At 41.3% G+C, this 12,796-nt stretch overlaps 1 protein-coding gene across 1 annotated transcript in view; it reads left to right on the top strand.

Moving 5' to 3' along the window:
• scaf8 (SR-related CTD-associated factor 8) overlaps positions 1–12,796 on the top strand; it is a 60,246-nt gene that overhangs the window by 22,996 nt on the left and 24,454 nt on the right. Inside the window, exons 3-7 of the mRNA XM_079527534.1 lie at positions 7,982–8,026; positions 8,631–8,792; positions 9,768–9,924; positions 11,366–11,455; positions 12,539–12,669. Coding sequence (XP_079383660.1) covers positions 7,982–8,026; positions 8,631–8,792; positions 9,768–9,924; positions 11,366–11,455; positions 12,539–12,669 — 585 coding nt within the window. The remainder of the gene's footprint in view (positions 1–7,981; positions 8,027–8,630; positions 8,793–9,767; positions 9,925–11,365; positions 11,456–12,538; positions 12,670–12,796) is intronic.

The following is a 12,796-nucleotide window of genomic DNA, read 5'->3' as shown; positions in this document are numbered from 1 at the left end:
TGATGGTCCTACGTGTTAAAGCACGGGTCCGCCTGCAGTCCGTCCTCTTACCACTAGGGCCCAGTGCGTCAACGTTGGAGCGCCTCACTGGCCCCTTGATGAAAACCCTCCGATACAAGAAAGCAACCAATATTATACATTGGATTTATTGCAAAGAGTTTGGCCAAAGCGGTGCTTGTGGTGTCGGAGCATCTATGTTCCAAATCAAAACATAAAAACTACAATGGCTCCGACAAAGAGCTGAGTATGCGATGCTCTCCGCATCATTTCAGTGCACAGCAGTACTAGTGAGGAGTCAGAAGATTGTTAAAATGTAACACTGCTTATATTAAGCTACTGTACCCAAATTACAGCCCCAGATCATCCTTGTGAAAAAAATCAACAACACAGCTGGCTGGCTGCAGTTATTGTTATAGTGCTCGGTGTGAATTGCCCTTTTAGGCTGCTCAATAGCGCCACTTTAGGCCACCCAGTGGTATTGCAGCTGTTCTTACCACAGACAGACAGACAGACAGACAGACAGACAGACAGACAGACAGACAGACAGACGGGCGGTCATTGGAGCGGTTAGGCACTGGTCAATAACCTACATGAATGTAAACCTACACAGCGCCTGTGCCTGCCCAGTTTATTGGGGTGAACATTTGGGGAAAAAAAACGATCAGCATCTGATGATTTATTGGTACGGAAGCTTAAATATTTACAGCTGTGTGCAATGGTCGCACCAGGCATAATGACAGCGTTTCTATTTCTGTCAGGCAACTCTGCTAGTGCAACAATGTCATTCAAATTACACTTTTTTTTGCCTTTGTCCTTGTTGACGGGTCTATTTTTATTACATTTTTAATGACGGTGTTAAAAAAAATACTTTTTAGTTATAAACAGATCCATTCTGAAGCGAGCAATCGGGCTGTTGTTTGTTTATTTATTTATTTATTTATTTATTTGACAGGGACAAAGCTCATTAATCAACATGTCAGTTTTCACATCAATGTAAATGGGCCAGAGTTAGCCAAAGCTAAATTTCATCTGTAGTCCCTGGGCAGGCTCTTAAAAAATGAATGATAAAAAGAAAGACAGAGTGTAGTGTGCCAGCACACAACACCATGCGTTGATGCCATGTGTGCATATGTGCCAGCACCCAACACTATGTCCATACAAAAACACAATACAACAGATAAAAGAAAGACAGAGTGTGTGTGTACAATGCAATGTTTTTTAAACAACACAATTAGGCAAATGAGCAGCTGTATAAAATACCGTCTTTTTTGCCTATACAAAGTTTTATGCAAGCAAATGTTCTATAACTAGGGTCTTTACATGCCTTCCTGTGGGTCTCTCTCTGACTGATTCTGTGTGAGCTCGTGTGATGTAGCACTTTTATTTATTTTGTCACATATAAGATAAGTAATGCTAACTAGGGATGTCAGCGTTAACAGGTTGAATGCCACCAATGTACGGCGGTCTAATGGCCTAGACTGCCTAAGTATAGTTACCTTTGAACAGCCACTGCACCAACCGCTGAGTTACTGAAAATCCACTTTAAAACGGTGTAATCACTTGTTGTAGTGTAGAAAAGTATTCCATAGTGGCGATCATAACAACAGCCTGCTCAGCGCACGGCTTGTCCCTCCGGCAAATTCGCCATTGTAAACAATGGGACTCAATTTCCCAGAACCCTTTGCACGCTGGCGCGACGCACCTTTTTTCGATGACGTCATCAAAACGCATCTCATATCCTGTGGATTGCCCGTATGACTTAAAACTGATTAAAAACGTGGATTAAACAATGAAAACATAACTCGGGCAACTTGCGAATTGCAGGGAAAGTGTTCTACAATGAATTAACTCGGGCAACTCGTTAAGTGTTAAGAAATATCCGAATAGGCTTATCGGCTTTACGGTTAATTCGCATAATAATAAATGCGTGTTCCGCATTTTCCTGATGGTGTTATTTGGTTATGGGGAGAAGTGATTATTCTAAACATACTCAGGGAGGTGCAAGAGAGTGGTCTACGTTCAAGAGAACACTAAATAGAATGTGGTGGAAAGTCTGGTGACTCGAGGTTAGATAGAATGAGAAAATTCCGCTTTTCCACAACGGGAGCTTTGTGGTAGTCAAAACTAAAAGAGCGAGTGACGGTGAGACTAGAGTAACACAAAATGTCATAACGTACAGTTGGGTGCCACCGATATTGTCCCTTATTATTTGACCCATTTAGGCCTGACCTCAAAATTTTAAAAAATCCTTCTAAATCCTCCAGTTTTCTGAAATAAATATTTTCACGATTTTTCAAAAATAGCAGACCTACAAGCTCGTAGCGCGCCACTCGGTGGCGCGCTATGAGCTTGTAGATCTGCTATTTTTCAATAGCTAAATTATAACATAATGTTTAAAACACCAAAAGGGGTTCCCGCCCAAAATGGGTTAACTGTCCTTTTGCGCAGATCACGCAAACCTCAGCAAAAAGAAAAGGACAATATCGATGGCCTCCAACTGTATCAATAAAATGGGAGAGCTACAGAGCTACTTCATTGAGAGCGTCTGGCTAGTAGTGGCTACCAAGTTAGCCAGGCGATATCTGTGTTGACCAGGTAGGGACCTCAGAGAGGGTGTTCGCGGCAGTGAACAGTCAACAAACGGCACACTAGATTGATAACAGAACACAGTTGACATGTTGATCTTCCTTAATAAAAAGGCTTAGCCTAAGCGGCCAGTGGTTGCTCAGATCTGGACAGCATCATACTTTATTTTTGACAGTGGACCCCATAGAGCTGTAGGGTAGACACACAGATCTGCGCAGATTGTGACGCGTTGTTTATTGATGATTAAGCCTTGGCTTTTTGTTTGTCTTTTAATAGGAGCATTTGTAAATGTCTACCATTAATTGTGTACGTGCATATACAGGTTTGGGTTGAGGAAAAAATAATCACCAACCGTTAATTAACCGGATAATGCTATCGGCTGCCCAGATGGAAAATGATCTGTTACAACTAGGCACGGCGGTCATTTTCAACATTGAAAATGTGAAACATTTTGTAGTTATTGCAAAGAAGCACATGAGAGCAGTTTGAAAATACAACGGATATGGAAGCAGCAAGTGCGTGCATCATGCATTACAGGTCTGCGTTAAATAGCTTTTTTAATTTACCCAGTCTGGCCGGTAACTAAAAAAAAAGAATTTCGGCAATGCATAGTGTGGAGTTTACAGTAGGTTTGGGTGATGAGGAGCAACCAAAACCTCTATTTATATTGTGACGGTAAAAAAAATATCATATTGGTGTTTGTAAAATGTTGCCTTGTTGTGATTTTCTCTTGCCCTTAGGTGTGCCCTGGGCCCACACAGTTAGAAAAACACAGCTTAGACACCTTGCGCAACACACACCTTTGACTGTGGAGGCTCAAATGTGGCACTGTCTAAATATCACATTTGAGTGGCATTAAGTATGTGATTTCTTTCTCTCTCACACTCACTCACTCGCGCGTGCGTGCGTGTGTTTGTGCGTGCGTGTCTCTGCAGCCCCTATGTAAACCGTGTCAGTGAGGAGAGTGCTATTTCTGCAGTCGTGTTCCAAAAAACGACAGATCTACAAGGGAACATCGCTTTGCATTGTTTGTTTTATAGATCTGTTCTTTTTTGGCATGTCACTCCGTCTAAGCTTATTAACGATAGTACCACAACTGTCCCTATTTACACTAAAACGCTTCTTTTCTTACGTGATTTTGTACACTGGCCAACTGTTTCCAATGCACTCATTTAAGGATAGTTCAGATACTTGCCATTATTAAAGTGGTTGCAACTGTATTACTTGATTGCCCGAGTCCCGTGGTGGGAGTTCTGCTCTGGTTTTGGTGAAATATTTAGTAGTTCCGGTCATTTTGTGGGGGGCACAGGGGGCCACGCATTAAAAGTAAATTAATCCACAAAACGAACGTAATTTGTATTGTTGACCTATTTCTAAAATATTAGTTCAACTTTCGTTAATTTTTTACCCTTCTATCACACAGAACTATGCTTTTTGTGTTCATATCACTATGCCCTAAAAATAGTTCCCATGTGATAGAGGGGTCAAAAAGTTGCGAAAGTTGCGCTAATATTTTAGAAATAGGTCAACAATACAAATGACGTTAGTTTTGCGAATTAATTTACTTTTACTGCGTGGCCCCATCTGGCGGAGTCAGGTTATGGCCCCAGTGCCCCCCACAAAATGACCGGAACTACTTAATATTGACCAAAACCAGAGCAGAACTTAAGTTAAAAAAAATCTGAACTATCCCTTAAGGACATTTCCCATTGCATGCTAAGGAACAGACACACTCACGCATGCACACATGCATGCGTGCAAACCAACATATGCGGTTGAACCACCTGATGTTTTCATCAGAATCACAATCAGGACAGGCAAATCGACCAATGACAAAGCTTCTAGGAAAATCTTTAAATGCAGATTGCGGCCCCTAGATGTGTCACAGAGACTAAATATTTTTGGAAGCATTTTACCCATTGCTGGCTGTCTGAATACAAATAAAAATGTCATAAAAATTTTGACATATTATTGCTTATAGCAGCTTTAATCAAGCATCTAGTTTGGAATATAAACGCTTCTAGAGAGACTTTAGATGTGAGCAGCGTGAGGTAGTAACGGAAGATTATGCCTCCGGTTTTGGAGAGTAATGGAAGGCGGGGCTTTTCAGAGTAAAAACTGCCCTATCTGCTTGGCACTTTAGCACCTTTTATTATGAAGAATTCCCTGGCAAAAGTGTTAATCATGTTCCCTGGGTGTGTAATGCAATGCCCAGCTGTTGAGTTATCATGTTTGACTTAAAGCTGTAACTTTAGGTGTAACTTTCCTCTTCTATTGATTTTAACCTGCTTTCCTTCGCAAGTGCTGAATTCTCAGGGGATAAATTGAATCTTTGATCATCAATTAAAAATTCGTGCCAGATCATAAACGATTGTCCATTAAATTTGACATAAAATGGAAATTTGTCTTTGGCACACCGGCAGTCAGTTTACAACAATAATAACATTTAATAAAATATTCAAATGCATTAAAATACTATATAAAATGCATTCCCATAACTGCAGCAACAGTGATCATGGGCCGTGGGGATTAGGTGTTGTAACCAATTAAACATCTTGTGTCTAGGTAGGTGATGAAAGAAATCACACCCGTGTGAAGTGAGGGGCGCTCTTATCATCATGCGACATCATACATCTCATTCTGGCCAATCACAATTTGCGTCCTCACTTTTGTCTTCAATGTTTGTGTTTACACACTTCAAGGTTCAAGGTTGTCTTTATTTGTCTCCCTTGGGAGAAATTTGTCTTGGAGACAGAGTCACAGCTGCATACAAATAACAGACACGTTCACATACAAAAAGGAAAAACACCATGAAACACCCAACATACACAAAACAGAGATATTGCACACATTCCCTTGATAAAGTGCAACTAGTCAATAAAGTGCTTTTGGCAATCCCTGAGTCAGTAAAGTGCATTCGGCAATCTCTGATTGAGCATTTTGATTGACAGGGGAACAAAAGAGTGTTTAAATCTATTATACACATACCGTGGAGTTCTATACCTCCTACCGGTACAACACATGCAAGGGGTCAGATACAATATTCCGAGCTTGTCTCAACACTGCTTGTTCAAAGATGGCCTGGGGAGTGATGGGGGGGGGGGGGGGGGGGGGTGGACATGCCCATGATCTTGTCTTCATTCAATGTCTGTGTTTTACACAAACCCTCAAAGCTGGACATAGGAGGGGCTAGCGCCCCTCAAAAAAGTTACGTAGTGCCGCTTTAAGTGTGGAAATTGTCACTCTTGTCTTCTCACTCATCTTATATCATTTGTTTATCTTTGAAAGCCTCGGTTCAAATACTGTGAGTGTATCTGCAGTGTCTGTGTGGATCTGTTGCTTTTCTGTTTTCATTGTTGTGTGAAGTTACTTTGACTCATGAACATCTCTTTGGTCAGCCTGTAGTTTGTCCTTTGACTCCATCTACCGGCAGAGAAATGAACTGCATCAATTAGATTAATTATCGTGGCTCCACAGAATGTGTGACAGTGTTGAGGTCTGATTGAATCACAATGGATCATGTTGTCTAATGTCGTTTAAATACTATTTGTTGCTCATTTTGTCTGAAATATTGGGGGGTTTGTGTATAATCTTTGCCAATCCATATTCAAAGGTTATTCGCTTTTTGGGGCTGTAGGCTGTTTTTCTTTATTTAGTATGTCCTGTAAAAAAATACGGATAGTACATTATTCTTGGCTTAAAGCCTACTCAGTGTGATGATAATAATTACATTATTATACACCGTCCACTAGCTATAATATTGATTCAGCTCTTTTCATGTAAATCACACATCCCATTCTCTCTTACTGTTAGGCTTGGCCCTAGACTTCTATTGAAGTTATAATTACATTTTGATCGATTCCGGCTAGGGAACTCTTGGTAATGCATAAACCTTTATTGGATTTTTCACTGCCCTAGGCTTTGCCAACTTTTCACAGTATGCAAATGTTGCCCCTGTGAAAGTTCTTGTGTCCTTAATAAAATGGCTGTGTAATACTTTTGAAATGGAAATAAGGTAATTGAGCAAAATTGAAAGACAAACTGAATAGAATGAAACATTTGTTTTTACAAAATGCCATAGTGGCACTGTTTAGACTGCATTCACCAGTGGTGGTAAAAGTACTCAAATTGTTTACGTATTAAAAGTATCAATACTGTCATGTAGAAATACTCTAGTATTGCCATCAAAATATACTGTAAGTACTGTACCAAAAGTAAAAGTAGTATTATGCAGAATGTCCACAGGATCTTTTGAAAATAGCACATCTGCTCACAACACATTACCCCATTATCTCGACGGAATATAGGAGTAAATGCATATTCTATTCTGCACATTTAAATAAAACAACCAAGACAGTTTACCAGTGCTAGCTAGCTAGCTAGTGCTAGCTTTCCCACATTCTTCTCCAGACTTTTCCAAGGCTACAGTGTCACTGAACAAAAACCTAGACATAAATGTGATCTAAATATCATTAGATGAACTGGGGTATTGGACAGTGGCGATACAGGAATTGTGAGGCAAAAGAGAAAAAGACTGGGACTGAATATCTTCCTTTAACCCCTTTCGACCTGAGGCCGATTCTTAAAATCTATGTTTCTATGTCAGTGGTGCTAAACCTTTTTCATATCAAGGACCCCCAGAATTATCTGTATTTGGCCGCGGACCCCCATCTGAAACTGTTGTTCCAGGGACCTCCCAGAAGCTAATATTTGAGTTCAAATCGTTCGCTCCGAAATAAATATATTCAAAGATTTGCGTCACATTTTCAAAAAAATAAATGGAAGATCTGCTATTTCTATATATAACACAATGCTTAAAACACCAAAAGGGGTTCCTGTCATGAATGGGTTAACCACTTGGAACCTTGTGTCCCTATTATGGAGCAAACATTCAGTGTAAAAACTAAGGAGATCTTCAATCTCAAAGCTTGTAGAGATTTGCCGTCTTAGTATGTAGGGTTCGTTTAAGTGGTTTGGGAAATGTAGCTTTTGAGGACACTTGATGGTGCTAACATCATTCATAACTATTTGTATAGCACCTTTTAAAAAACAATCCACCAAGGACAGCGATCCTGGAGTCGGACTTATGGAGGTTTGAAAATCCTCCTTTCAACTGGTTTGCGCTATGATTATATTTGCGATCCCATAGTTGGAACGGTGGGGCGTTGTGCTATAGGAACCGGACAAATGTTAAAAGCTTGAACCGGGGGTATGACGCCACCTAGTGTCGACGTCCGTATATACGTACCTGGGGGAAAAAAAGAGTTAAGTGTCACTGAAACATCCTCCGAATTTCTCCCCGTGTGCAGTCTTTTTCCCTGCATTTTGTTGCTAATGGCCTTTACCAGAAGATTATTTTGTTTCTCAAAATACATTCTCCTCTGTTCTCTTTCAGTTCTACAAGCATGTAGTCCAGAGTGTGGAGAAGTTCGTTTCCAAGGTGAGTTGTCCTATGGACTCAGTGGTTTTACACTCATAGTATTTAGTTGCTCAGATAGAAATATTAAACTGTAGCTGTAGTTAAATATGCCGCAGTCAATGAACATGATTATTATGCTGTTTAGAGAGAGAGAGCTGGCTTGTTATATTTAGCTTATTTTCTATTTATTATTCTGTTCATTAGAGAGGGTAATCAATGCTAATTTAGTCCACTTTTCATATAAATTGCATTTGGAGCACTTGATCCTGTTGTTGGCACGTGCGACCATAACTCATGAAGTACTTCTATTAATGCTCAGATCCACTTAACAAATCACTCGGCACACAGATTGCCTCTGAAATGTGTTTGGGTCCTAGTCGAATTGCATACAAAACGGGGAAATAATTAGAAACTTGGCTACAAGGAGTACAAGCAAAGCATTATAACGGAGGGTAAATTATGGATTTGAGACCGAATGCGTCCTCTAGCCGTCTAAACAAATGTCCTTTTTAGATTAATTCTGGTCCTTTTTAGATTAATTCTGTTATCAGTAGCCTCTTTACTCTTATCGCCTCACTCGGAGGTTCCGTGTCTGAACTATCCCGTTGTCTCCTTGTGTTTCCAGTGCAAACCAGAATACAAGGTCCCCGGCCTGTACGTGATCGACTCCATTGTCAGGCAGTCGCGGCACCAGTTTGGCACGGAGAAGGATGTTTTCGCTCCACGATTCAGCAAGAACATCATCGGAACCTTCCAGCAACTCTATCGCTGTCCTCCGGATGACAAGGTTAGCCAGCTGGCCCTGGGGACATTTTTGCATTTATTTCCATATATTGTTTTCTTTGCGTGCACTGCAATTTACATAAATAACGTATGGGTATGCAAACGATGGCTGACACTAGCGTCCCGATTCTGGGGGCTGAACTATTGTCTAAAATTGTCGATCTACGTGCTCGCAGCATGCCGCATTGCAACGCGTTTTAAGCTTGTAGATCGGCTAAAGAGATTTGACCTCGTGTAGAGCCGTAGGCGACTTGTTTAAAGCCCAAACCACACCAATGGGTTGTGACGCAACAAACCGGTTTTCGTCATAGCGGTGTGATATGTCCTGTTGCACGTCAGCGCGTGTCGACCCAAGTGATTCAATTGGTTCAATTAAATGGTTGCTTGCAACTACACGAGTCTACTCGCAACAGTTTGGTTTCAAGGAGTTGCATGGCAACCCTTTGGTGTGGTTTGGGCTTTAGCTAAGGGGGCCAATTAAGGCTGTGAGAGTGATGAAGCAGGGAGCCCCCCACCACATATAGGATTCATGTTAAATGTGTGTGTTCACATTTAACGACTTAAACCATCAATACTTTGTAAACTTGTCCTTTGAGTCAGTACTTGATTTGCTATTTTTTTCCCCGTACACCAAACCACTTCACCGATAATAGGGACGCGAGGGTTTGAGTGGTTAATGAAAAAAATAAATACAATTAAAGTCCCTATCACACAAAAACGTGTCCCCCCCCCCCCTGCAGTATCTGAGGACCAGTGTACATTTTTCACCAGGTTTTGATTTAGTCTTAGTCTTTTGAATAACACACCGTTTATTTAGTCTTAGTCCTATTTAGTCTTCTGAAATTGTTTTGCCATGGTCTAGTCTTAGTCGACTAAATATCAAAAACCTTAGTCTTTTGGTCTTAGTCAACACCTAAGACTCCCTGTTGAAAGACCCCTGGTAACCAGTCTTGTTCTGTGTCTTCCTCTGCGTCTGCAGAGTAAGATCGTGCGAGTCCTCAACCTGTGGCAGAAGAATGCCGTCTTCAAGAGTGACATCATCCAGCCCCTGTTGGACATGGCCGCCGGCCTCCCTCCGCCCAGCGTCACTCCGGTCCAACCCAGCAGCGCTGCGCCCGCCAACAACGCCACACCCGGTCAGTAGTGCAGTAGATTGCTCCCAATGTTTCAGTGTATTTCAAGTATTTTAACATTGTACCAGTTCAGGTTAATAGATTACTGAAGTCCTGACGTCACTCCCACACTACCCCCTGGGTCACGGATATTGGAATTCCCATAGGCATTGACTTATATTGCGTCGTATAAAGAGCTGTCAAAAAGGAAAGGAGTATGAGGTCAGTCCGTTGCTCTCCCCAGGCTGGCAGAGGGAGTGTAGAGCCCAGGATTACATTAGATAATTGACACTGGGTGAAAACATGGGTTACAAAATCGTGGGATACATAATACATAATTTATGTATACATAATGCATACATAAAAAAAAAGATTAAACAAAAGAATCACCCCGGCCATTTTGTCACGTATGTCACTCTGTGTCGTTTGTGATATTGAGTACATCTGTGTTTGGAGAATTCTTTGTTTTTCTTACCCTTTGGATCCTTCTTTTCCATGTCGCTCTGGATTAAGAGCGTCTGCTAAATGCCTAAATTGTAATACGAGTCAAATCGCCAGGGTGATTTGTTTATTTTTGGACCCAGGGAGATAGCACCCTCTAGCGGCAGTGATGTCAGACTTGGGTGCTCTATAGCCCTCATTAACAGGGCTGTAACTGATATTTCTGGTTCAAATAAGTGTTAAATAGCTCTATAGTTTGATAGTAATCGGTGCTATTGCAGTGTTTTAAGTAACAGGGCTCTGCTTGTCTCGTCTCGTCTCCAGCTGGAGACAAGGATGGAATTTGTAACCATGCCTTTTCTGTTTATTAACCCCTTTAGGACTGAGGCCGATTCTAAAAACTTCTAATATTTATTGAAAGATTACAAAAAATGTTATGTTGCTAATATACAGTACATAGCAACAAGAACCCCAAAAGGGGTTCCCGTCCTGATGGTAGATCCCTGTTACTGAACAAACACTCTATAGCAACGATTGATATCAGCTTTATCTTTTTAACAAAAACGTTTTTGCCTTTAACCCAAAAATATCACTTGCCACCTTGACTTGTTACTTTACTTAAGTTGCACTTTTGTCATTGCTCCTGCTAAAAGTACTCTCTTCATTGGTGGCATGTGGTCAGGTAACCGCGTTGGACGTTTAAATGGTGTCCATATTATCGCCACGCTTGTTTAAAAAGTGCATCAGAGATCATGTGTTTTGTGTACGTCATCCTAGAAGCCAGACGATCAGAGATCTCTGCCTACTCATAGAACGTCTGGAGATAAACTAAAATGAAATGAATAGGCTTTGGATGCCAGAGAAAAACCCGCAGTAACTAACACACCTACGCTACGCCCCGTCCGCTGCTTTGAAACCCAATCCCCGCTACCCAGCCCCATAGGAAAGGACTGCCCTGAAGTTCTTTGCGTTGGTTCTGTGAAGCTGATGTATTCTTTTTAATTTCCAAATTGTTTCCACCCAGTTTTGGCCCCCACGTTGAAATTAGATGCCACCAGACCCCGTATCAGTAGGCGGAGGTATCTGAAATCCTGGCTACGCGAGACTAACAAAGGTATATGATATTAACACATCTGTTAATAATAGAATAGAATCATCTCCACAAATCCAACACATAATGGCTTAACCCATTTTGACCTGAGATCAGATTCTAAAAATGTCTTCTACATACTGACAGTTTTCTGATGTTTCTATGTCGGACACGTTCTTCGATTTTTCAAAAATAGCAGACCTACAAGCTCGTAGCGCGCCACTCGGTGGCGCGCTATGAGCTTGTAGATCTGCTATTTTTCAATAGCTAAAGTATAACATAATGCTAACATTTGTTAATAATAGATAGAATCATCTCCACAAATCCAACACATAATGGCTTAACCCATTTTGACCTGAGATCAGATTCTAAAAATGTCTTCTACATACTGACAGTTTTCTGATGTTTCTATGTCGGACGTTCTTCGATTTTTTTTCAAAAATAGCAGACCTACAAGCTCGTAGCGCGCCACTCGGTGGCGCGCTATGAGCTTGTAGATCTGCTATTTTTCAATAGCTAAAGTATAACATAATGCTAACACCAAAAGGGGTTCCCGCCCCAAAATGGGTTAAAAAACAAGTCACACGTTGTGAATTAGTTGAATGAATTAGATAGATTATTTATTTCTGTGTCATGCACCAGCCCACATGGATTTACAGGACACAACATATACAACATATACATCACTGCATAGGTGTACAGTACAAACTAAAAACTCCAAAAACCATTTCAAACATACAGAACATTCAACATTCTGTCTTTATTTCCTCCCAAGCCTTGCATGTGAAATCTGCTAAAAAAATGAAAATAACCTTTTCCTGAAACATAATTCAAGTCTTTCATAATCATCTAACCCCAAAACAAGTTAACACAAACAGATGACATTTTACAAAATGCATGTCGTAGAATCTGTCTTAGCCTCATGTTAAGCAAAAGACCTTATTTTCTCTGCATCTATCGGAAACCCTCGCCCATTTTAAACTTGGCGAGGGAACCCATTTCGACCTCACTTTTGTATTTCTTTAGGACTACAAACCAAACTGAAGCAGTCTTTGCTTTAACCCCTCTGTGTCTGTCTCTCTCTCTCTCTCTCTCTCTGTCCACCAGGCACTCCGGCCACGCCGGCCACTCCAGCCAACATGGTCCAACACAGCCTGCCGGACTGGGCCTCTCAGATCTCCAACACGGACACGGTGGCCGCCGTGGCCCAGATCCTACAGAGTCCGCAGGGACAGCAGGTCAGCAGCATGGTCGCCCGCGTCGTAATCCTACTTACATTAGTGTTGGAGGGCCAGAAACGGCAGATGTTGACCAGGGTGCACACAAGTTATGATTCGGGACATTAACTCGACTGGCGACGAGTCG

This window comes from Electrona antarctica, assembly GCF_951216825.1.
Source record: "Electrona antarctica genome assembly, chromosome: 18".
NCBI lineage: Eukaryota > Metazoa > Chordata > Actinopteri > Myctophiformes > Myctophidae > Electrona > Electrona antarctica.
Note: the sequence above shows the minus strand (reverse complement) of the source record. Positions and strands in the feature narration are given on the sequence as shown.